The sequence below is a fragment of the Daucus carota genome, chromosome 6 (assembly GCF_001625215.2).
Source record: "Daucus carota subsp. sativus chromosome 6, DH1 v3.0, whole genome shotgun sequence".
Lineage (NCBI taxonomy): Eukaryota > Viridiplantae > Streptophyta > Magnoliopsida > Apiales > Apiaceae > Daucus > Daucus carota.
The window spans coordinates 29,927,153-29,953,007 of record NC_030386.2 but is presented as its reverse complement, the minus strand read 5'-3'; the positions used below and the strand labels follow the sequence as shown (position 1 = coordinate 29,953,007).

General features: G+C 33.9%; 3 protein-coding genes across 9 annotated transcripts; 1 reads left to right on the top strand and 2 right to left on the bottom strand.

The window, feature by feature from the left end:
- Nucleotides 1-1,135: 1,135 nt before the first annotated feature.
- Nucleotides 1,136-11,346, bottom strand: LOC108227993 (GBF-interacting protein 1). Of its 4 annotated transcripts, XM_017403439.2 has the most exons (12): nt 10,906-11,209; nt 10,427-10,476; nt 9,890-9,992; nt 8,818-8,947; nt 8,565-8,650; nt 8,244-8,381; nt 7,952-8,116; nt 6,554-6,929; nt 4,415-4,712; nt 3,840-4,001; nt 2,404-2,895; nt 1,136-2,083 (listed from the first exon to the last, which is right to left on the bottom strand). In XM_017403439.2, exons 1-12 carry the CDS (start codon nt 11,069-11,071, stop codon nt 1,796-1,798), a joined length of 2,454 nt encoding a protein of 817 aa, XP_017258928.1. In that variant the 5' UTR covers nt 11,072-11,209; the 3' UTR covers nt 1,136-1,795. The 4 variants fall into 4 exon arrangements, with proteins under 4 accessions (XP_017258928.1, XP_017258924.1, XP_017258927.1 ...); XM_017403435.2 differs by having other exon boundaries at nt 8,244-8,650; nt 10,906-11,346; XM_017403438.2 differs by having other exon boundaries at nt 3,840-3,914; nt 8,244-8,650; nt 10,906-11,309.
- A 1,397-nt stretch (nt 11,347-12,743) lies between these two features.
- LOC108226485 (transmembrane emp24 domain-containing protein p24beta2) lies at nt 12,744-19,041 on the top strand. Of its 3 annotated transcripts, XM_017401452.2 has the most exons (5): nt 12,746-12,904; nt 13,037-13,234; nt 17,228-17,414; nt 17,526-17,633; nt 18,648-19,041. In XM_017401452.2, the coding sequence occupies exons 2-5, from the start codon at nt 13,037-13,039 to the stop codon at nt 18,779-18,781; spliced, it is 627 nt and encodes a 208-aa protein (XP_017256941.1). In that variant the 5' UTR covers nt 12,746-12,904; the 3' UTR covers nt 18,782-19,041. The 3 variants fall into 3 exon arrangements, with proteins under 3 accessions (XP_063936055.1, XP_017256940.1, XP_017256941.1); XM_064079985.1 differs by lacking the exon at nt 18,648-19,041 and adding an exon at nt 18,457-18,613 and having other exon boundaries at nt 12,744-13,234; XM_017401451.2 differs by having other exon boundaries at nt 12,745-13,234.
- A 236-nt stretch (nt 19,042-19,277) lies between these two features.
- LOC108224323 (acetyl-CoA acetyltransferase 2) lies at nt 19,278-25,605 on the bottom strand. 2 transcript variants are annotated; one of them, XM_017398881.2, is made up of 15 exons: nt 25,398-25,605; nt 25,197-25,269; nt 24,440-24,538; nt 24,168-24,341; nt 23,948-24,053; nt 23,186-23,324; nt 22,300-22,377; nt 22,154-22,219; nt 21,699-21,784; nt 20,941-21,040; nt 20,706-20,816; nt 20,564-20,605; nt 20,237-20,323; nt 20,045-20,151; nt 19,278-19,501 (listed from the first exon to the last, which is right to left on the bottom strand). In XM_017398881.2, the coding sequence occupies exons 2-14, from the start codon at nt 25,243-25,245 to the stop codon at nt 20,062-20,064; spliced, it is 1,227 nt and encodes a 408-aa protein (XP_017254370.1). In that variant the 5' UTR covers nt 25,246-25,269; nt 25,398-25,605; the 3' UTR covers nt 19,278-19,501; nt 20,045-20,061. The 2 variants fall into 2 exon arrangements, with proteins under 2 accessions (XP_017254370.1, XP_017254371.1); XM_017398882.2 differs by having other exon boundaries at nt 20,049-20,151; nt 25,398-25,576.
- Nucleotides 25,606-25,855: the final 250 nt, after the last annotated feature.

Sequence of the window (25,855 nt, the reverse complement as noted above, 5' to 3'; positions counted from 1 at the left end):
TTTTATATTTGTATGTACTTGAATTGATTTGTTGTTAATATTAAAATAATATTTTTGACTATATTACTCTACTTTGATATGAATGTAATGTAAATTTTTGCATGATATCATTTTCAAAATTTCATCTGACGCACCCAGATCTCTATGACGGATTGATAACGTATAAAATAATAATGAGTTGACAAAAGTATTTGGAAGTGCAGCTAAACAGATTTGATGAAGAAGCAATGCGAGCTTCGTATTCACTTGTCATTCAACGTGACACTCGGCAATAACAGTGAGAGATGGCTCCCATGTTATCATCCTCACCCTCCTCGTCTTCATCTCGCTAGGCATGGCTCCACTTGAGCTCTTCTTCAGCTGATCACCATTTCGCTTTTTCTCCATGTCATTACCACCTGACTTGTTCTTATCAGTACTCTTGTTGAAACTCACACCACGTTTTTCTACTTTAACTTTGCCCTTGGACTTGCTGGTAACATCTCTTTTGGGGAGATATGACTTGCTACTAAGCTCATCTATGGAGCATTCGGACACGAACATGTCAAGGAAACTGTCCTTCACAGGTTTCCTGATTCTACGTTTCAGTTTCTTTACTGTCCGAATGGGAACAACAAAGAACTTCTGTCCGGGTACAAGTATCTCCTCTGGCCGCACCACAGAATCCCATGGCCTCCGGAAAACCTCAGGCTTTGCTAGCAAGAACGAAGGGTACTTCTCCATAACGCGTGAAGCGGGGACTGCCATGTAGTAGTAATCAGTTCTTCCTCCGGCATGGATGATCTTCAAGGCTGAAGAAGATCTTTCAGCCAGCAAACAATGGTCAAGAGAAGGCTTTCGCTTCTTCGTGCCAAAGAGCTTGTGCAGCATCTTCTCTTCTGATGTTGAGAAATTAGTTTAGCCAGCTAAGTGTACAAATAGAGTGACAAATATATAGAGTGCAACACTGAACTAACGGCAAAAACAATATGTTATCTTAAGTGTATGATAACATCAAGGCGGGCTAATGTAAAGTAAATTACGCGCAGGCCACGCTGTATTGTTGTTCACCAACTTCTGGAATATGATTGCACACACCTAGCAACCAACAGAATATCATCGGCCGAAAGGTAATTATGAAATATGAGACACCATCTAAACAAGAATAATAAACTATTCTTTATCTACCAAAAGCTCCGCAGGTTTTCCATTGTTGATGCTGATAGTTTAGCAACCGAAAAGAATTATGTGCTGCTTTTGCTTATTATACCTACACCAATTACAACAATTTCATACAACCTTTCCTGCTATCAAAAATCACTTTACAATGTAATGCCGAGGAAAAAGTGATAAAAAAAAGAAGAAAAGTAAAGGAGACACTATAAACCTTCTAAAAATCTAATGACTAGTCTCACAAAACCATAAAACAGATGTTTAGAAGAAAAACATGTGCAAAGACTTCAAACTCGGCTGTGTTTCCAAGTAAAAACGTAAGGTCTTGTGATCGTTAGGGAGATAAAAGGTTGTAGAGGCTATATATATCAGCTGCAAAAGAAGGGAAGACCTGCACGCACATTCCTGCCCTAGTAACTCTTGGAATGTTTGATGTCTGTAACAAGAGGATGACGCCATCTATATCCTCAAGTGAATCAATCAAAATACAAGACAAAAATCAGCCTCCTATAAAATTACACTCAGCTTCAACCAATGGTGCACCTTCAAATTTCTTCATCCAAACCTGCAGCAGATGACACAAAATCCATTCGTCTGATTTCCACATCTTATATTGCCTGTTTGCCAAAAAAAGACCTACTTTCTAGTAATTGTTGGGCCAGTTGACAGTTGCAGGTTGTGACGGCTGATAAACGCTTGCTGTTGGTCCAGCCATGTCAACAGCTCCAGCCATGGTCTGAGGCGGCTGTAGAAGTGGATGTACAGCAGCTGCGGTAACTGGTTGTGCAGGGTGATATATGCTAGCAAAGCTGCCACGGCCAGCTTGAGCTGCGGTATACCCCATCTGAGCCTGAGGAAGGTTGTAGAAGGAACTAGCCTGCATTCCAGAGATCTCTCTACCAGGAGCAAACCACACACCTGAGCCTTCACTCTACAATGAACATGGTAAAAGTTTACCTATCAGACGCACTGAACTGTATATAGAATATAGTTTACAACATTTACTACAGCACATAATGTAGGAAAGAAAGACCTTGCAAGAGCTCAAATAGGATGGACTAGCTGCATACATTAAAATGGTTCCAACAAAACATTACATAATGAACTAGGTTACCTACATCATGTAAAAGTTGAAAATGTGCAAAAAAATACCGCTTTGTAAAAGAACTAAATACATTCTTAACAAAGTGCAATTTCAAATAAAATAAATAACAAGAGATGAAATCGATGCATGGAATTTTTGAAACTAACCTGCTGCCCAGTAATGTACACATTAGTTTCCTTGAAGTGGGATGAACCAAGGTCATCATTTGAAGCTGAGTTTCCTGTTGTTGCTGAACTAGTAGTATTAAATCCAGAAGGGGAGGAGCCATATGGTACATAACTTCCAGGCACTCCCATTTGAGTTGAATTACCAGTATTGTTACCCGACTTGTATTGGGAGAGTGGATATTTGGTAGTTGCCACTGGTGGAGCTGGATATAAACTACCAGGCTGAGGCTGTGGTGGAAATGCACCATTGCTTAAAAACTGGTGAATGCCGGGAGGAGGTACATAGAACGGGGAGTAGTAATGACCGTAGGGAATATAGTTTGTAGGATAATGAGGTAGATGCACCCCTGCTGGCTGTCTAAAAACGGGAAGTGGTTGCTGTGTAACAGCAATGGAACTCTGCATAACCCCAGCAGCTTGTGTCACAAGTGTAGTTGGACCAGCAGTAGACAATATTAAAGAGTTGCCAATCTGCATAGTTGGTAAGTAACTATAAGTTTAAAAGGATCATTACAGGAGTTAAATCCAAACAAGTCTAGTTCATTTAGTATTACACATTACAAGAAAGAAACAAAAAACTTAGGCTGAATGTTATATTTTACTTATATCCCCAGCTAACTGAAATCTTACAAATCAAGTGAGATTGTTACCCCAAAATGAATTAACCACAGTTTTAAGTATTGCATGCTTGACCTGTTGACCAAACTCCAAAGTAAACATGTATAGTTTAGACCGAATCCTTGTAAGATGTGTAGAAAAGCTCTGGAACTCTCGTGATAAGTCCAGTGAACAGTCACTACAGTACTTACTACGCAGACTTTATCAGACTATTTTGTAGACTGGTAATAGAAATTACTATATACTCAAAGAAAAATCTGCAACACTCAGGAAAGAGGTTAAATAACTTACGCTCTAGAATATTAACCCTATCCACCGAACACACACATACACATTCAAAGTTACAGAAATCTCTTATTTAGGGCACCCAAAAGTATACTCTTCGTAGCCGTCAACCTAGATACTATTATTGGCTCAATTTTCAACTATAATATTAATTTAGAAACATAACCTACCTAGCCAAAATGCCAAGTAGACCACAAAACATACTGGATATTATGGGTTAAAGGTAAAAAGATATGTTCCTCCAAAAATTTAAAGATATGATACCACACAATAATCATATAAACGGACATTAATTTATGAGTATTTGTTACTATTCATTATTAATTATTAATACTTGTTTTTAAACATGGACACTTTCTAAATAAGCATCTGTGTAAGTTTTTTTTTCCTAAAATTTATTTTACATGGTTTCTCTAAACATGCTAAATATCATTGTTCCCAATTATAAAAAAATTCATATTGGCGAAGTATAGAATAAGTACTTAATTTAAAAGATCGTGATACTAACAGACCTCTTGAGCCGACTGAGAAGCTTGTGGCGACAACATTGCAACATTCCCTGTGTATTTCGCAGTAAATCCAGGTGACTGAAATGGTGAAACACGAGTATCACTATCTGTGCCAGTTCGATAAAATTGAGCATAGTAGCTGTTTGGGTCATAAGGTTGCTGTACCTGTGCACAAAAATATGTGCAGTCCAAAAGTTTCAGTAAATAAACTATGACTACAAAAAATAGTCGTCATGTGAAATTATGGGTATGGAATGCATTCATCAAAAGATGAAATTTCGTTAGTCGTATTTAAAAACATATACAGTCCACAGGCATGGAAAATAACAGCCTTCATAAAATCCAGCGTGTTAATGATTCAAGAAAGTACAGACATAAAAATATATATATATATATATATATATATATATATATATATATATATATATATATATATATATATATATATATATATATATATATATATATATATATATAAGAAATGCCCATTACTAGACAAACCTTTACTTCAGGAAGGTAGAAATTTGGATACATATACTACTCCTGGGATACTAAAGATCTGAGACTTGAGGACTTACAACAAAGCCAGGAAGGCGAGAAGCATCACGAGCTTGAGAATCTGTACTTTCAATTGGTGCGGCCTGGCTAGCTACCATTGTCGGCAAGATACCAAAACTGTAGGTAGGTGAGGTATTCACCACAGAATATTGATTACCTCCTGATGGCAAGTCAGTCAGTTGCTTGGATTCAGAGCTCTCTGGGACTACCACAGTGGATGAGACATCAGAATCAGTAGTCAAATTGTTAGGTACATGTGAAGATGCAGAATGCTTAGAATCCTCTTCTTCTTCGACTGTCTCCATGGCACTTTGGCTGCTGAAGTCACAATGTAAGTAGTGAATTTGTAGAAAAAGTAACTCAAAATATAAACTTTGTAACTGTCCACTAGAAGCCAGAAGCAAATATTTCAATAATCATAAATTTGGCCCCAAAGAGGTGAGGATTATCTATTGAACTCCACATGTTCACATAAATAGCATGGTATGAGAGCATGGTATTAGTTGCGCAGTTCTGGTCTATACTATAATAGTTCTATGCTTAGATACATAAAAAAACAGGAAAAATAGAATGTCGAACCAGATGATAAAGAGACAAGGACAATATACCCCTTCAATTTATTTATTAACTATTAAATCTATACTATACTATAATAAGCCAACATGGGTATAATTTGTAGTCCAAGGTTTTAGTTATATTTTTTGGTTTGGTACTCTCCTTTTGGTACTACAAGTCTACAAATGTGGAGTCTATTAGTATTGTATTGTTAAACAGCTTCAAATACTAAAAACACTCATAACAATTCATTATCATATAACATTAAAAAAATTATAATGATGTTATAAATAAAATTATAAATATACAATTTTGAATATCTATTTTAAACAAGAACCTTCATATAATTATTTTTAACTTTAACGTGTTATAAATAAAATTATAAATATACAATTTTGAATATCTTTTTTAAACAAGAACCTTCATATAATTCCTTTTAACTTTAACGTGTTATATTTCAATATAAACATGAACCATTACATAACACTTTCGACCTCTAATCTTAAAAGTTATTGTTGTAAAAAAACCAAGATTACAAAATTACGTTTGAAATTCGATTGATTAAATTACTGAATCTTTCAAAGGTATTACACGATCGGCTATGTTTGGAAAAGATTTGAATTTTCTGATTTTTTTTATTTTTAAATCTACGTGTACTAAATTCGAATTAAGTGTACTAATATATATATATATATATATATATATATATATATATAGTCAGTTGAATAATATAATTTAATTTAATTAAAATTCAATCCATTAATACTAAAATACTAATAAAATAATGTTAAAATTTAAATTATAAATAATAAATTACGAGTTATATACCTGCCCGTGCTTCGCACGGGTTAAAGGCTAGTTTACATAAAGGAAAAAATACAGTTAAAAAACATTTCCTGTAATGTTTTGCCACATAAGAAAATTTTAATAATGAACAAGTGTCCCAGGTAACCAGCCTAAATTTGAACTAAAAATGGTAGTGAGAATAAGCAAATTTTAAGACAAGCACAAGTTATCCAGGTTTACAAGTTACATATAATCTATGAGTAATAAGATTGAGTGCCTGGATCACAACTAGGAGATGGTTTGGTAGATTCAAAGAAAAAGAATTCCAAACAGGTAAATAACACAAATAGTATAGGTGGAATAGTTCAAAACTAAACGTGTTGCAGACGAAAAGGCTACATTCTCGTGTCTTTCTGTGGACTGCATACTACTTTATAGACACAGAGAGGGGGGCGGATGTACTGCTGAGAAATTAGGAAAATCGGACGTGACATAGACAGTCAGCTACTTTACTGAAAAAACGGGAGGGAAGGGGACAAAATGTAAAAGAAGGATATTAACAAACACACACACACACAGAGAGAGAGAGAGAGAGAGATAGAGAGAGAGAGAGAGTAATATACTTAAAATATGACTAAATTTATTGAATCAGATCTTCCTGTTAAAAATGTTTAAAAAATTCAATCTCCACATTAACTACAACCAAGCAAATTTTACTAAAACAATGTGTAAAAAGGATACAAGTCATATGCCAAAGCAGGTGATTGTACAAAATTATTTTATACAAATAAAAAGGAGGAAATTATAACTTGACGCACCTTATTTGCTCTTTAGCTCTTTCTTCAGTCTTCTCAGAAGTTTCAGGAATTGGACTTTTGTTTTTTTCAGAAGCAGTGGAATTGTGTGTAACCACTTTAAAATTTGCATCAAAACTTCCAAAGCAAAACCCTAGTTTATCAGCTTCTGGTACATGAATATGATTTGGAATAATAACATGTTGACTGCCAGAAATGCGTGACTGCTCTAGCTGTTTTCCAAGAATAGAATATGTTTCTTTTGAATCATGAACCGTTGCAGGTCGTGGCTTAGTAGTTTCAACTGGGACAGCAGGAGGATCAGCTGAAACCACTGTGCCAGACACTTGACCAAGGTTAAAGTTTGTGGGCTTTGGTTTCCACTCCTTGGCAGGTACCCCTGTTGTTTAGAAAGAGAACATTAATTACAATGCAACTTTCCGACACGTATCAGAATGCAACAAGGCAGTTGTATGAACTAGCAAATCTTGCATATATGTGGACATAATTTATAATATAATTTATGTGACATTGCTGCTTTCTTTTATACTTCTCAATAAACAAAATTAAATGTGTGACACTGACAATCATTATATTAGAGTGTCAATTTTCCCGCTAACCAGAAAAGGAGCAAGACAAAGAGGCGCTTTATATATTTCAAATTTGAATCCAACAATTTTTTTTCTCACTGTCAATAAAATGTCTCTATCAATATATACAGGCTTACTCCACTAGAAACCAAATTAGCCTAGAAACTAGAAACTAGTCCCTGACCAATTTTTTATCACTGTTTTTAACTGCAAAAATCACTTGTTTGTACATAACAAATCACTATTTTTTATATAAGAAATCTCAAAAATATAAATATATAAATACACATATATACAACGTATATTATCATCATCTTCACTCATACTATATTGACGAACCTCCTGGAATCATTATCAACTCCTTCCACTGTTGTTGCCGTCACCTACAACCACGATTGGCCTATCGCCACTTGCTACCATAACTTACCATTACTAGTAACTACAACCACCACCTCACACCTCATAACGTCATTTGCTACCATCATGGACCTCTTACAACTATAATTGATCATCAATAATTGACCACCAATAGCAAACATAAGTAAATATTCTCAATTATCAAAAATAAAATTTGATAATTTTACTGCATAAAATAGTGATTAGTAGTGTATAAACGCGTGATTTCTGTAGTTATAAGAAGTGATTGTGAGAGTGGTTTCTAGTTTCTAAAATTACATTGGTTTCTATTTGATAATATGTGTGTGTGTGTGTGTACTAAATTTTCTTTTTCATTATTTAAGACAAAAAGATTCATATTGACCCAATAAGCAACAAACAGAAGACAAATACTTTAAAATGAACCTTTATGCATGAAAATGTAGTGTACAACTACCTTTCTGAGGGCCTATAACTTGTGCTGTCCTACTACTGTAATTTGATGAGGGGACGATGTGACTAGCAGCTGTGGCTTGTAAGGATTCACACAATTCATTCTTATTGATCATTTGAGGTGTACTGCCTGTTTTTTCTTCCAAAGAACTGTCAACGTTGGAGAAAGCTGCAATTTTATTTAATATTATTTATGCACGAATTTAAATTGAAAAGTCAAAACATTTGACTTTTAGGATTATGGTCCAACTTTTTACATCATGCATAATTACTAATTACTAAAATACAAATCCTACCTGTAATTGATTTGCTCTCAACAGGGGCTGTGAAAGTCTGTTCGGGAATGATCTCACGTTTAATTGTACCGACAGCGCTTAGGAGTCGCGAATCCTGAGATGACACTAAAACAGGATCTGAAGCAGAGAAGTAGGCTCCTGTAGAAGATACAGATGTTCCAGAAGTGGGAATATTGCTAGAACTTTGCAAAACAAGACTAGGTGCTTCCACAGTTACAAAACCATTTGTAGTGATTTTCTGGGTCTCAGCCAAAAGAATAGGTGGTTGTTGGCCCTCCACCTTAGCAATGTCAGCTGAAGTTACAGATTGGTTATTCTCACCTCCTGTGAACCGACTGCCAGCTTGTGTGACTCCAGCACTTTCAAAAGCTATACCAGAAGAACCATCAGTCGTGACAGTTGCAGAGCTGCAAATAATATTGAAACAGAGGAAGATATACACAGTTTGTCAGCATATTACACCATTTCAGTACAAATTTCTCATATTTTTACAAAGGGGGTCTGAAACAACATAGACAAAGAAGTTACTTTATATTGCATTTATAAACACGACGCGCAATCACACACACATTACCTGGCAACAGATGTTACTTTATGCTTCATATCCTTGGAAGCAGGAGGGGTTGAGATGCCAACACTCTTCTCTAGAATTCGACTCGGACCATTTTCCTTTACTGAGGCAGAAGTTCGGGTACCACCAGCATCTGACAGAACAGATAGATGTAAAATCTCAAGTGAATGCACGGGTAAATATACTTGAAGAATAAATTCACACGGTTAAAAAAATAGATAACCATTACACATCCAGACTCCTGAAATAATAAGTTTATAGATATAGTGAGAATTTCCCAAGTGATCCAAAGTGCAGATCCTCCTTTTTGAAGGATTTATGGAGGCTTACACTCGAATTAAACTCCAGGCCAATTCGAGTTCGAATGGCATATACAAGAATGAAATTGCGATGCTTTTAGAGAGATATAAATTAAAAACAAAGAATTGCTTTAAACTACAAGAAGAATTAGCAAATTTATAAGTCGCTCATTTAGGCTTTACATTAAGCTAACCTAAATATACACTGCACTCCATTACCACTGTGCCATTGTCTATTGTATTTTAACATCATGCATTCATTTATTTATTTATTCAAATATGGGAGGTCTCACCGAAAAAACTTACAGCTGGTTTATATCTTACCTCTCGAGACCCTACTCTTGAGTGGGATACACAGGTATACCTGGTTTGTTTATTAAACACAAACTATGCATCAAAAATTAATTATTTGGGAACGATTTTTTCCAAGTTCTAAATGCAAGTCTATACTTGTGATAGTGAAACTCCAGTTGTAAACGTTTTAATTCTTAAATGACGATTTAGCTTGATATTATCTAGATATCTAAATCCAGATCAGAATCAACCAAAAAAACACATATGGGGCCTAGATTTGACCAGAATTTTTTATATACAAATTCAAATAGAAGTTCAATCATAATAAGATAATTAGACCTTCAAAAGAAGCCAAGTATTTCAGCTCTTTCTCTTAGATACATAAAATAGCAGTTCAAACACCCATTAGCATGCAGCAGTACTCGTTTCATATTATAGAAAGACAACCAAATTAACTGTTAAATAGGGAAAAATCTAAATACCATGAGATGTATAACGAGATGAATAGTTCCCCCGACCTCCCCTAGTGCCACGCCCCTGCATCCCAGGTTTCCACCTTGATTCTGATGACTCCTTGTTCACATTCTGCAAAAAACACAGGAAAAAAAGGATATTTGTAATACTACTAATGCAAATAAGATTATATTTCTATGTTAGTAATTAGACTCCCAGTACTTGTTCATGCAAAAATTGGAAGTATCTGAAGAGTAAAGACGCATAAATTACAAGAGCAATAGCACAATTATACACTAACCATATATAACTATTACATTCGTGTTATGCAGTAGTAAATTTACATGTACTTTTAAAGAAGCAAATTGCGCGCATTGTACTTGAATATTCTGAAACATGCATGTCTTAGACCTTTTAGCCTAAATATACCAATATATGTTTTCTGTTACTGCTGCATATGCAACTGTAGAGTAACTTTCTTTAATGTTGCACAACAATCACATTATCAATAACATTGTGCATATATAAAAAATAAATAAAGACTTTATTTTAAACTACTAACTAACCCCTGCCTCTTTCTTTCGATCACGCTTTCTTCTGACTTCATGAAATGTATCTGCAAAACACAAAGTCAAAGAGTTATGACATTAAGATTAAAAAAGGAAATTTATTAGCTAAAAGCAAACCTTTACTAGAGTCTAGAGACTAGAGACCGATACTGAAACAAAACTAGGGACTCCGGAAGCATTGCTCCGTATAAAAATCAATCCACATAATCAAGTTTGTGATTCTCATTAGCAAATAAAAGGGCCAATAAAATTATAAATCTTCCAACTTTGAAACCGATAAAAATCACATCTTTCCCCAAATTACAATCCACTATCACCAAATTAGTTAGTATATCAAAACACAAATAAACCACAACTAAACTCACTCCCTAAAATCAGACAAAACCAACATACATAAACATATGAAAATCATACATGTGTACACATAATAAAAGAAAGAAGATGCAAAGAGAGATCACATAGAAAAAAACACAAACCCTGAAAAAGAAGCTTGTGAGTAGTCTCATTAGGATCCATGTTACATTCTTTAAGCATTGTATATATCTCCTCATCATCATGGCTACCCGTGATCTCCTTTATATTCTGGATCGTCTTCTTCATGTTACTTGGAATCGAAACCTTGCCTCCCCCTCCATTACTCATCCTTATAATCTATATATATGTATGTATGTGTGCGTGTATAACTGTGTGCGTGTGTATAAATGGAATGCAAATGATGAATTAATGATGTGGGTGGTAAAAAGATGAGACTTTGCTGGAGGGTTTTGGATTTGATCTAATAATTTCTATGTATGTATAAGATAGAGAGAGGGAGAGATACAGAGAGAGAAGCAAGAAAAGAGAAACAGAGCGAGAGAGAGAGAAAGAGGGGGGCATACATACGAGTTCTGTGTGTGTTGAAGAGACTTTGGCAGTGTAGGGCTTTTTGGTTTTTCACCCCCTCCACTTTTTATTATTTTCTTTTACACTTTTATATCTTAACTTTTTTCATTTAATTGAAAAAATATTAACAAAAGGACAATCAATGCGGAAATGGAACTTTTTTTATTTAATTTTCTGTTAAAATGTATATATTTCTATTATTTGTGGAAAAACTATTTTGACATATAGTAATTTATATTAAATTTTTATGAAAACCCTGAAATTTTTTTCAATAATATATTATAATATTCTCATATTTGTCGAGCCTTCGTTCAATGTAGGAAGTTGATTATTTTAAAATTTTATTTACATCTATTTAAATTTCTAAATTGATTATGATGTATGTGCTTGGTAATGCACGTATATTAATAAAAGATAAATGCGATATTAATTAGTTAGATCGTGAAATATCTTATTCATTTTTTTTAATAATATTGATTAAAATTAAGATGATATCATGTTAAAGGCTGTTAATTATAGTAATTATACATGTTTTAATAAATAATTTGTGGTCATATTTGATATTTTCTCTGTTCTTTTAATTTCTTAATTATTATTTTTCGCTGCTTGACAAACACTTTAACGTGCCTATAAAATATAGTATAACTTTAGTCTAAAATTTTCGTTTTTGGAATAAAAATTTAAATATCAAATTTTTTTTCAGAAAAGAATTTTTTCCAAAAAAAAGTTATAAGACTATACTTTATAGGCCCCGATGTTAAAAATTGAAGGAGACGAAAGGAGTAATATTTTGAGCTTGGTAATGTTGAGTACACCAACTTTATTTTACCAAATGTTGTGACATACAAGTAGAGAATTCTGATCGGGTGATTGATGTATATACAAAATATCGTTATTATTGGAGTAAATACAATTAATCAGAATTTGACACGTAATTTGAGAAAATATTTTGGGACAATATTTTGAGGAACCTAACATTCTTCTTCGAGTTTATATGACATATGAGGTGATATCATTTAATTTGGTATTTTAAATTATATTTAATGACGGTTTTGATCATAGTTGACCATAAGTTTTGACTATATTGATGAATACATATGGTTAATGAGCATTTTATTAGTAAAAAAAAACCTCTTCCGTTAAACTTTTAACATCATATGATTCTCAAATCAATCTAATCTAATCTAATAATGTTTTTGAGACATTTAAAATACACACTTTCATACATAATTTTACATAATCTCCTCTATTTTTAGTTAAATTTTTATCATTAATTCATGTTTTTTATAAAACATTAATTTCTTTCTAAAAATGTGAACATAATATTATTGCGTCGCTTGAGATGATAGAATCCATATTGTTCAGAAATTAAACTGTTTATTAAATTATTTATCGGGAACCTATTTGTGAAGACGGCATCTATCTTCAAAATTCTGAAAATAGCAAATATCACAATACAGTATACTCTCTCACAAAGATGCGGGGTAAACATCAAAATACAGTATCAAATAATAAAGAGTTTCCGTCAAAACGAGTGAGAGATTCCGACAGAAAACACGAAGAGCGTTCGGTTTTGGTTGCTTGACGAAGCGGGTAATGTGGTTAAGCCGGTCTAAAAGCTTTATGGATACGACGCCGTCTAATAACAGATTAACAACTGTCCTCTCGTTACATAGATTCATTCTATAGCGGCTGATCTGGAGTTTGTTTCTAATCACTTCGCAGATGGGAAACGCGTTACTCATCTTAATCACATTGTTTGTGTTAATTACCGGAGGAGCAGAAGGGATAAGATTTGTGATAGATAGAGAAGAATGTATGTCACATAAAGTTGAATACGAAGGCGATAATGTTCATCTCTCTTTTGTTGTTATCAAGTCCGATGCTCCTTGGAATTCCGATAATTACGGTGTTGATCTTGTGGTAATTCATTACCCCTTTTAATTTAATTTCTGATTGTGTTGCCTTTGCCTATTCCGTTAATTATCTTCTTTTCGATATGATTTGGGTCGGGGTTACTTGTCTCGTATCTGGAATCTTATCTTTTTTAATTCTTGTCTTGTGTCATTTTTGTTGTTATATTGGTGGATAAATGATTGAATCACTCTGTCAGATGCATCTTGGCATTTTTGTATTTTTTGTATAATTGTTAATGTTAGCGATCCACTTCGTTGTATTGGCAATCAGAACAATATGAGTTTAATTGTTTAAGGAAACCCTAAGAATAAGTAATCCTTTAATTTACAGAATTTGGCATGTTAATGTTGTTGAAGGGTCTAGGATATGAAATTCACAATGTTTGAGGTGGTTGTGAGTTTATTTAGAGTGTATTCTTTCCCGAGTGTATAGTGCTTAGATGAACTGTTTTTTTGTTGGTTCTTACCTCTTGGTGACGAGAAATGCTTGGTGGTTGGATGAAAGATTGACCAGATTTTTCGTCTTTAATACCAGTTTGATACAAGACAAGGTTGAACATAGGATGAAATCTATTGGTGTATAGAGTGGCGGAGCTAGAATGTAGTCTAAATTCTTTTTTAAGCTTTAAAGAGATGAATGGATGCTATGAGATTATTGGAGATATTTTTTGAATGTTCATTCTCTCTCTACGCATCTGTCGAAAGAAAACAAGAAAATAAATACTATAACAATTTAAAAATACATAATCCGGGGGCACAATATGGTTAGATTTTATGCAAAGGAGAGTTTATTATTATTATACTGAGAGGGATATAGTTATAATGTTATATGCGTGGGTCCCTTAAAAAATTAAAAATTCAGGGGGGCATGCCGCCAATGGCCCTATAGACCTGGAAAGCTACAAATATATTGCCATACATATTAAATATTCATCAAATTTATATCTGGTTTTTAAGACGATCCTCAATTATTTTAATACCTAAGTGATAGCTGTTTTGTATATGCAAATTTGTGATAGAATATCTAGAAACAATACATATACTTAATTACAAACTTGCATCTAATAAAAACTTAATTTTTTAGAGCGCATCTAAATATTTCTTCTCCGCATGAACTCCGTGCTTTACTGGCTGATAAATATGGCCTGGTCAACGACCCACTTGGAATGATTCTTAAGCTAAACTCTAGCTATCTTTTAGCACAAAACTCCTCGGCCTAATCTTTCAACTTTTTTTGTTCACTTGCTTGCAATCTAAAAACTCATGACAAACTAGATTTTGAACTAATGAATTCTCAAGTCTCAAAACAAGAGTGTGTATTAAATGTGAGCAAGAGTCTTAGAGAATGAAGAGTGTAGATGAATATTATATCGCTAAAAGATCTGATTAGAAACCATCAATGAGCCAAGTGTAGGTAATCCTTGTGTCTACTTTTGTTTCCAGATTTAATGCTAGATTGTGTTTATGTAGCGATGAATTAGGATAAGAGAGCAAAAAATAAGTTCAAGTCAAATTAACAATTTAAAACCGATGAGATATGGAAAAAGCACCCCTTGCACCACGGCAGAATATGATGACCTATTTCTTTTCTTTTTTTGTATAATAATATTTTTTATTTTAAAATTTTAATCATTTGAATTTTTAATGTATTGTATTTTATATTTTAGTTGGCGTATATTTGTTTCATGTTTCCTAAATTTTTTGCATTATATATATATATATATATATATATATATATATATATATATATATATTATGTTTTGTAATTTGAATATCCAGTGATGTTTCTATTTTGTAAATTTGTTTTGTTTCTTAATTGTTAGTCTATAACGCATATATATTTTGTGTGTTCAAATCATAAAATAAAATACAAAAGTATTACTTGATATAAAAAATATAGGCCAAGACTCTATAACTTTTTTAAGCGTGTCCTGTAAATTTTTTGGTGTTCAGTAACTTTTTTAAGTGTCATGTAATTTTTATTTAGTTGTTATATATATTTTTATTTCTTCAGTGTTTACCGTAATTTTTTCCTCCAATTCTATAATTTTTTATCGTGTCTTTTATTTTTTTCTTTAATATTATTGGTGTTCAATAATTCTTTTAAGTGTGTGCTGAATATATTAGGTGTTCAGTTTTTTTTTTTAAGTGTTACTGTAACTGTTTTTGCTATACTCGTATTGCTTTTCTGTGCCTTTTATTTTATTTTAAGTTATAATTTCAATTATCATAAATTTCTTACAAGCCGCAACATTGTTCGTAAAAAAAAAAAAAGAATTCCATTTGAATACTGAAACAAAAGTTATGTGATGTATTTAAAATTTGATAAAAAAGAATTCTTATACAAAAATATTTTAAATATTTATCTTTTGTATTCAATATGTTCTGTAGGATATGTATTTTTATTGTATATTATTTTATACTATATTGTTGTTCAGTGAATTTTTTAAGTCCGTGTTTAGTAATTCGTTCTATATAATAAATTATGTTTTCAGTGTTTTATCAAGTATGTTCTGTATTTTTCTATATGCGTATCAAATTAAATATTAGTAATTTTATTCAGATATAATCTGTAATTTTGAAGTCAGGACGGATGATAACAATTGTGTTTCATGTTTTTATTAAATTATATAAGTTAACTAACCTATGTGGGAGTGTTGATTTACGTTTATAGCTAACCATCTCTTCCCTTTTTTCATCCCTTTCTTTAGTGTAAAATCAATGGGATGGCGTGGAATTACTAGGTTGCTCATGAAAAAAGTTCCCATCTGAGTCGAGGTATATATTTGTTTGTATATAAATATTATATAAAGGAGCAGTCAGTTTGAGATATTGCCTATATTTATATATAAATATTATATAAAGGAGCATTCAGTTTGAAATATTGCCTTGAAGATAGGCTCTTAGTGATTCGTTCTTCAATCAAATAAATGGAACATTCTCAAAAAATTGTTGGTACACTGAAGTTGAATTACTACCCATAGATGGTTTCTTAGTGATCCACTTAATCCAAAAGAATGATATTCCAGAAAACAATTGTATGAACATAAGCATTAGAGTACCTATTAAGCTATCCTTGTAACATGTTAAGGTAAAAGGAGAGTCGGCAACCTTACAGTTATCGATTCATATATATATACTTCTTGTGTAAAAGTAGTTATGAAATGTTACCCGGACTCTTCATTTTGTGTCGAGTACCCGTGTCGGACACTCGACACTCGGACATGGGTATAGACACTCAGAAAGTTATTTTAAGCCAAAAACATGTAACATTTTCAAATTATTGCTGAGTCTGACACTCGGACTCCTATCCATGTTGGACACTTTTAGCCGAGTCCGAGTAACATATGTTATGATTGTTCACATCTTTTCAACATAAAAAGAAGAAAATGGAAACCTTATTATAACATATGCTAGCCTAAGCACATGGTAATATTCTTGACTACATACTATAAAGATTATAGCTATTAAGTCATTGTAAGAGGAAACTCTCTTATTTGTGAAGGGAGATACGAGTTAATACATACTTCTTCTGAGAATTATGCATAAGTTCACATCTTTTCAACCTAAAAAGAAGAAAATGGAAACCATATTATAACATATGCTAGCCTAAGCACATGGTAATATTCTTGACTACATACTATAAAGATTATAACTATCAAGTTTTGTAAGAGGAAACTCTCTTATTTGTGAAGGGAGGTACGAGTTAATACATACTTCTTCTGAGAACTATGCATAAGTATCCAAGTAGCCAAATGTTTTGAAATCTATTAGGAAACACTCCTCTCCGCTTTGGACAAAGCAACCAATCATCATTTGATATGTCACACGTAAAAGATTATCACAAGGAGTCTTACATTTGTTGAAGTAGGCCACTTCTAGTGCAATTACTTCAAAAGAGATTATTTTATATCGAGTACCAAAAGCATCTGTACCTATGCTAATGTCCTGATTTTGTTCAATCCTTACTTTTTTTCACTTCCTATTCTTATGAATGTAGATAAAAGGACCTTCTGGTGACCAGATACATGATTTCCGTGACAAGACTAGCGAGAAGTATGAGTTTACGGCTCAAAAGAGAGGCGTATATCGCTTCTGCTTTACAAATAAATCACCTTACCATGAAACCATAGACTTTGATGTGCATGTTGGCCATTTCGCATACTATGATCAACACGCAAAAGATGGTAAGCTAAGTGACACTTTTCTTTTGCACAAGGCTATGCTTTTTTATCCTCTGTTTTAGCTTGTGTCTGTCCTTTAAACATAAAAGTAAGCTAATAGATAAACTTCTGCAGAGCACTTTAATCCCTTGCTGGAACAAATAACAAAGTTAGAGGAAGCTCTGTACGGCATCCAATTTGAACAGCATTGGTTAGAGGCTCAGACCATGCGCCAGTCTATAGGTACAATATCAAAACATTGAGTTGGTTTTGCTATATTTCCTTTTCATTGGAATAATTTTTAGTACATACTACACAGTGATAGTGACATGGCCTAAATTTGGAAATTCATGTGAAATTTATAGCCAATATACACAAATTTAGATTATGTTCGGACAGTTCAGTTATTATAGAAGCTGTATTATAATTTGTATTTAGTTGAAGTCTTTTGTGCAACTTGTGAATGTGTATCTCCCTAACTTTACTGATGTCACTATTATTACATAAAATTACTTGGCAATCTTGTGGGCAATACAAATGTTAAAGTGAATTCCATTTTGTACCATAGCTAGAAGGTTGTCTCTTCAAGTGTTTATTCCAAGTTGAGGCATTGCTTTGTCGTTATAGTAGCATCTTGCTTGTCTCGTAGCCAACAAAGTGCTCCTGTCGGAACTACATAGTAACCTAGGCAAGGGCCAACTTAAATGGTGGTGAGGGTGGGACAGGCCCCTCAAAATGTATTTTATAACTGATGTCAGGTGCATTTTGTTGATTTTTTGCTTAGTTCAGTTGATTCGCTGTTTAAGAATTTCATGCAGGTTTTTTCTTTAGTAACACTGTGTTCGCATGATAATTAATTTCTTATATCTCTTGTTCTTTAGGATCATTTTAACTTTTTACCTACCATTTTTTCACTCTTATTCAGTTATCTTGGAATTTCGTTATTCCTTTGGTAAATTTAAAATTACTTTCTAAAGATTTATTCATTTAACAACTGTTGGAACATAATCTTTCATCTATTACTCATCTATCAACACCTGATTAAAGGAAATATCTTTTGAACCAGGTTAAAATTCTCTATATTGGTTCTATCACGAAACTTGCTCCCCTTCCCACTAAAATCTTGGGTTCGCCACTGTGCTGATGCAGTAGACTTTTAATTTTCAATTCTGAGTGAAATGTTTTTTTCCTACTTTAAACAATAGTCTGTCACCATTTCATTAACACTGCTCTCTGCTCTTGGACCATGGGTTTCAGTGAATGAAGTGCTGAGTAGGAGAGCAATCCACAAGGCAATATTCGAATCTGCAGCACTTATTAGTGCTAGCGTACTGCAAGTGTACCTCCTGCAGCGCCTTTTTGAACGAAAACTTGGGACATCCAGAGTTTAGATATTGGCTGAGTTCACATTTGAAAGTACTAACATTGCAAGCTGGAAAACCACTACTATGCTCCCTGTTTCTTAATAGCTCTGGGAGCAATTGGTTTTAGTTCACAAGATGGAGCGGACTGTTTACCACACCTTCCTTGTTCCACATTTAATTTTAAGTCTCGGCAATATTTGTCTAGTCCTTGATGCATTTACATGAATTGTTTTTTTTAAAAAAAATTGAGAAATTGATTAAATTTATTAAACCTCAGTTTTTGTATTCTTAAAGAGTGTCTGGATGCGAGGTACCCAGCAGAACTTGCTAATTGTTGATAATGGTATAAAAAGTTCTGACTTTGGGCATATATCAACGTAAAATTACTATTTTCAACAATTTGAGTTGACGAGAAAGTGCCTACCATTGTTTAGGCGTATTTCGTGCATCTTTTTAAAATTATTGTATTTGAATTAATAAACTTTTTGAAAATCTCCAAGTGAGGGACATAAAGAGAGAAACATGGAAACATTGCAAACTGATTTTATTATTGGTAGAGAGAACACTGCATCTACGTTATTATTGATCTAAAATACACTATCTGATATTTGGAAAAAAACATAAGAAAAGAAAGCCATTCTTCTACAAAAGAGGGTTGGGGGCATGAATGGCAAAATAGCACAACACATGGAGGGTCATATAAACCAAAGTCTTCACAGCACAATTGTCTCGTCCCATGTGATTATCCTGCATCAAACAACAACTAGCAGTCAGAATGAAAGACTGACAATTTTATTAACCCAAAAAAAAAAACAGAGTGCCTGATAAATACTAAGCCAGACCATGTGAACATCTGATTAAAAAGTTCCAGTGGGTAGAATCTTATAAAAGGAACCAACTAGGACAGATCTAAAGTGACCACTAACGCAATCAGTTTACCCACTACTAAGACAAGAATGTGTTCTGCAAAAATCATAAACAAGTACTGGCGGGATTTGGAATTGTCCTTTGAAAAAGAGAATATCATATGGCTTACTATGATTACAACTTCCACTGATAGACATGTTAAAAAGACCAGTCCCAACTATTATTACGACCATGACTTGTTGCAACTCTACAAGATATGTCTGCAGAGCAGAATACTTAGTTTGATTATAGTCAAGTTACTTGCAGAGATAATGTCCAATGCATTTCATTTCATACCGTAAAAGAAAACTAAAGTATCAGTGAACTCAATGCAACCCTCGCACAAATAACATCAAGATCTTATTTCACGTTTCCTTATTATACCTGCCTGATAAGAAGAACTAGACAAGCTCTAAAACGAGTGCTGATGCGCCTCCTCCGCCGTTGCACACACCACCAACTCCATATTTCGCATTCTTCTTCTTTAGTACCTGTGAAGGGTTTATTTAATGTGAAGGGTTTATATAGAAAAACTACAAGTGCATACTCAAAATCTTTAAACTACCATAAGCATACCCCCAAAAGAGTGACCAAGATACGAGCGCCACTGCAACCTAGGGGATGTCCCAGAGAAACAGCTCCACCATGTATATTAACCTTCTCCTGCAAGCAAAACGAGGATATTACATACAGTACACAGGCCGACGGGAGCAATTACCAAAAGAAATATGGAGATCATAAAGGAAGACTGCAGACATATAATTTGATATTATATCTGTTCCTTTAGCAGGAAATGGTAGTGAGTTGGTTTATGAATAAAGACAAGGTGCAACCAAAGACACCCAAATGGTGTGTGTGGTGGTGGCAAGAGATTATATAGTATAACAGGTACATTGAACTCACTGGATCTAGGCCAAGCAATTTCTGGTTTGCAAGAGCCACAACCTGCAGGCACCATAGGATAATTTAAAATACGGGCAATCATAGTTTCAGGCCTAGATATGGCTTACTAGTTAGGTCAAATGAACTCTGTTCGAAAGCTTACCGCAAAAGCTTCATTAATTTCATAGAAATCAACTTGAGAAGCCTCTATGCCAGCACTAGAAATAGCTTTTGGTATTGCAAGAGCTGGAGAAGTTGTAAATAGCTCTGGAGACTGCAGAAGGCATATCATAACTTAAATAAAAACATAGTAATATATCATTACACAATATTCCATGCATCTATTTTACTGTATAGTGAACTTAGCAGCATCAGATTTAAAATATATTAGCAAGTACCTGAGCTGCCTCACCATAACCTGCAATCTTTGCAATCACTTCTAGTCCAAGCTTCACTGCTGTCTCTCCACTGACTAAGACTAGTGCAGCACCACCATCACTGAATAACCGAACAATTATATCTTACTACATATCTTAAAATGCTTTCTTTATTTATTTGTTGCTGTATATATAGTTAAAAAGTTTTGGAATCAAGCGAAGAAACAAACTGCAATTAGAATAAATTAAATAAAGAAAATTTGACATTACTACATATCTAATGAAGTGCCTCTACCCATTGGCTTTGGCTCAACAATTACTGTATCACCTCTTCCTTGAAAGTTTCAAGTGAAGAAGAGTTCAATACTCACTAAACGAATAAAATGTTAGATAGGGTTACTACTAGATGAATGTGGTTCATGGTTTTCCCTGGTGGTAGGTATGCATGTTTATGGCTTGATCTGCAGCTTGGACCTCTTATTCACTCCGTGGTGGGTTCGAGTTATAGTGGGTCTGTCTGTAATTCTCTTTTTGGGTCTTGCATAGCCTACATCACCCTCTTATCAAGGTATCCCCGATCCCTTGGAATTAGACATAGAAGTGTGTGTGTATATCCCATAATCAACATACTATCAGTTCACCGGGATATCATGCATTGTTATCGACGGAAACAATTAACAATATTTAGTTATTTACGAAGTTAACACCATCTCGCATAATCAAAATTTAAACAATAGAACATGAAAATTTTCACCAATCCACTATAGATAGAAATGAACCTTAAACTGGAAGCATTGCCAGCAGTGACGGTGCCACCATTATCCTTGAAACTTGGACGGAGCTTTTTCAACTTTGCAGCGTCAAACTATTAAAACACGGAAGAGCATAATGGAAACAAAGTTCAATTAAGGATGCAATAAGCACAAGACTGAGAAAAATTTTGTATGAGAAAGATGAACCCAAACAATTGCATACAATAGATTCATATATTCCCAATTACTTCGCTTTAGATTTGGCAACAGATAATGCAAACTTGCAGTCACATATACCCAAGTGAGCATTTTACACCAGAATAAATAGAGATTATACACCTTTTTTAATGCCAAATCTAATATAAGATAATAAAGGTTTTGTTTTTCAATAAATCTACTAAAGCAGATCCAATTTCTAAAATATACCAGATTTAGGAAAAGATCTATGTGCATAACTATTAACAATTGTTACGAAGTTTCACCTTTCCTAGACCTTCATCCTTGTCAACAATCGTTGATGGCCTTCCTCTTCCCCCAGAAACTTCAACCTAAAATATAATGATGATATGATTTAGTGGGCACCAATAATAACTGCAAAAAGTCTCTTATAGCCAACCCCATTACTTACTGGTGCTATTTCCCACGTAAAAGCACCCTCATTTTGAGCAGCAATGCCACGCTCAAAGCTTTGAATGGCAAAGTTATCCTGCATATATTACCCAAAAGAGTTGATTACTAGCTTTACTCTGAGAGTCCAAACAATTAAAGTACTCTATACTATGAACTTTGTGATCTTTTATATATTATATGTGCCGACTACCAATCCTTGACCTAAAAATACCAAAATGAAAAACAGACAAAGTTTTGTGTCAGAGAATACTGTATTACAAGCAAACACACATACGATCAAATCCATACTATTATATTAAAGCCAAACTAACGATAATCCATTGGTCAGTATATTATGGGTCTTATGGGCTTAAATAGTACTCCCTTCGTCCCCCTGAATTGTATGCATTGAGGGACGGGGACGCGGCATGCACTTTAATGCTCCCGTAAAGTACAACAGCTCTATAACTTATTTTTAAAATTTTCTTTTTCTGAATAAAAATTTAAAATTTAAAATTTTTATTCAGAAAAAGAAAATTTTAAAAATAAGCTATAAAACTATACTTTATAGAAGCATTATGCGTGAGCAGTGAAAAAAACCCGTGTAGAAATGTATAGGAATGAGTAAAACAGAGGGAGTAAACATTAGTCATGACATATTCTGGACCTTTTTAATATTCAATGAGAGCTCTGTTATAACTAAAATTTATTACTTGGAAGTCGCAATACAATCCTATATTTTAAGCTTGTATAAAATTATTATAAAATCATTCTTTTATTTATAATAGTTATATTATAAGACTATTGTAACTTCACAAATAGCTAATATAGCACATTATGACTCATGCTTATCATATGTCATGGTTTCTATGAACAAAACAAACTTGTAGGTGCTGTGTAGCTACCTGATCCTCTCTTGAGACACCATGTTGCTCGGCACATATCTCGGCAGCAGATCCCATGGCAAAATCATTATACACATCCCAAAGCCCATCTTTTAACAATCCATCGACAAGAGAATCATGTCCAAACCGGGATCCTTTCCTGCAAGTAAGTTTAGATTACAATGTGCTGTCATTCTGTGCAACAAAGATGGTTATACATCTGTATAAATGCAGAAGCAAATTATACAACCTACTTGCAGCTTCTATGTAAATGCATATCAGTTGTTTTCTTCCTTGTATATGACAAATAACATATTTTGACAGAAAATCAAGTACTCGTATTTAAAATTCAGGGGTTGGAGCATTTACCAGTAAAATCAATAGTGTTATCTGCCTAAATTAGAACACTACAAGATACTATACTTGTTATGCCTGACATCTTATGTCATGACTTCTCTTATAAAATAAGGTAACTGTGGTGAAGATGATTGATGATGTGAAGGGAGCATGGTTACCAACATAATGCAGTTATACTGGTCATACATTCAGGTATAATGTGAACAAGTGGTCAGTAATCAAATAAGAAAATTAATATTCTGTTCCTGCGACCCTAATGAAGTATAACTGTATAAGTATCATACTGTTAGAGAGATATTGTTAGTTTGCATTCAAATGAATCCATCAAAATTTTATGATTTACCCTTTATTAGAAACAAAAATAGACAACCAAGAACAAAGTAGAAAGTGCAGATCACATATACTGAAGTGACAAGGAGTGCAGACCTTGCTTCTGCTATGTATTTGGGGACATTGGACATGCTTTCCATTCCACCAGCCACAACAATATCGTTGATACCCAACTGAATACTTTGCGCTGCGAGAATTGTTGCTGCAAAGGAGAACATTATACCATTTTCTAGTTTAGTATATATAGGAAGAGAAGCTTTATTCTTGGGAAAGAATGAAAGATAAGATTATCTGTTTCTATGTGTGAAGGATTCACCTTTCATCCCTGATGCACAAACTTTGTTGATGGTAGTACATACTACTGTATTAGGCAAACCTGCCCCTAGAGCTGCTTGCCTAGCAGGAGCCTGACCCAAATTAGCGGAGAGAACATTTCCAAAGAAAACCTCTTGTACAAGTGCTGGATCGACATTTGCCCTTTTAAGGGCGTCTACAGGTAAACATCGAAAGTGCTTCAATATTACTACTGGTGCAAAGCAAAAAAGGGAAATGGAACATAGTTCTAAAAGGGAATTTTTCTATTATTACTTTGAATAGCTATGGATCCAAGTTTTGTGGCTGATAAGGATGAAAGGGTCCCAAGAAATCCTCCCATTGGTGTACGCGCAACACCAACAATACAAACATCTGCGCAGCAGGGAAAAAAAAAGGTTAAGCAATAAGCTCAAAAAATGAAAAAATAATCACTTAAATAGGATATTTAAACAGAATTCTAAAACATAATGCATCTCCCAGCATTCATGACAGCCATTAGTGTCGCTGTTGCATATAAGCATGCAATGGTACATATATCTTGGCTGAGACTTAAATATCAATTTTGAATCAGAATCAGAATTTCGCTGATAACATAATAAATATAATCAGAAACTAAAGAACAGGGAACCCCATGAGTAATGAGTAATTGAAATCAAGTTCATCCACCGCCTCTTCTTTACATTTATCTTGTCTTAAAGACTTGTTTCTTGATCATTTCTTACCCAGTTCAAATCAGGGCTTGGCTAATGATTAATTCATACATGAATGAAGTTAACAACACGGAACCCCTAGTACAATAGTTGTTTCGAATCAAGTTCCTAAACACAATGGCGATAGACTGATGGGCACCTTGAGATCCTCATAAATCAAAATCGACTGAATAAAAGATATTAAAGATTTGAAAAAAATAAAGAGAAGCAAGTCATATAAGCTAAGGCAGTAATCAAGATCGCTATATAGATGTGGATCCACAAACTAAGAGTGCAGCAAAGGAAAGAAACGAAAAAAACAGGAGTGAAAAGAAAAAGACCTCTGGGCTTGATGGTATCTGAAGAATGTGTAGAAGCAGCAGGAGCCATTTGTGAGAAGCAAGATCACCCCAACTAAAATGACAGAAACAAGAGAGTTAATGTAATGAAAGAGAGACAAGATGAAGTGAACACAAGTCGCGGAAGATGTTTGAGTTTATGCTCGAGTACATGTGATGTTGTTATACGGGGAATATAAATACCTGCGCCTGCGCGTGTGTATTAATTAGGGGGTTTTGGCGAGGGCAGGAAGGGAGAGATTGGTGTGTGTATGTAGGTGGCGATGGCTGGTCTTGAAGTCAGTGCCAAAGAGTGTGCGCCTAGGCCTACGAATTTATACTTAGTACTTGTATGTCTTGCTACCCTGTAGCCTGTCTAGGTGATTCTCCTTTTTGGGTTTAACTTAGATCAACGGCATTAATTTCACGTATACACGCAACTCATCTGATTATCAGATTTTGAACATGAGATTTGGTTATCCACTAAACATGAGATTTGGTTATCCACTAAAATACAAAAAATAATACTCCCTCCGTTTCAAATTACATGTCCACTTTAAAAAAATCACATAGTTTAAGAAAAGTGGATTGTGAGAAAAAAGAGGTGTGTTAAGTCATTAATTGAACATAATATGTGGTGTGTGGTTGATCTTGGAAATATA

Coding starts and splice junctions, on each gene's coding strand:
- LOC108227993 (XM_017403435.2), bottom strand. CDS start 11,071: ATGAGTAATGGAGGGGGAGGCAAGGTTTCGATTCCAAGTAACATGAAG. Junction 8,651..8,817: donor AAAGTAACATCTGTTGCCAG/GTAATGTGTGTG, acceptor TATTATTTGCAG/CTCTGCAACTGTCACGACTG. Junction 2,896..3,839: donor CTTCTCAGTCGGCTCAAGAG/GTCTGTTAGTAT, acceptor CCAACTATGCAG/ATTGGCAACTCTTTAATATT.
- LOC108224323 (XM_017398881.2), bottom strand. CDS start 25,245: ATGGCTCCTGCTGCTTCTACACATTCTTCAGATACCATCAAGCCCAGA. Junction 24,539..25,196: donor AGATACCATCAAGCCCAGAG/GTCTTTTTCTTT, acceptor CCTGCTGCGCAG/ATGTTTGTATTGTTGGTGTT. Junction 20,324..20,563: donor AATTGCTTGGCCTAGATCCA/GTGAGTTCAATG, acceptor TTTTGCTTGCAG/GAGAAGGTTAATATACATGG.
- LOC108226485 (XM_017401451.2), top strand. CDS start 13,037: ATGGGAAACGCGTTACTCATCTTAATCACATTGTTTGTGTTAATTACC. Junction 13,235..17,227: donor ATTACGGTGTTGATCTTGTG/GTAATTCATTAC, acceptor TTATGAATGTAG/ATAAAAGGACCTTCTGGTGA. Junction 17,634..18,647: donor GACCATGCGCCAGTCTATAG/GTACAATATCAA, acceptor CATGGGTTTCAG/TGAATGAAGTGCTGAGTAGG.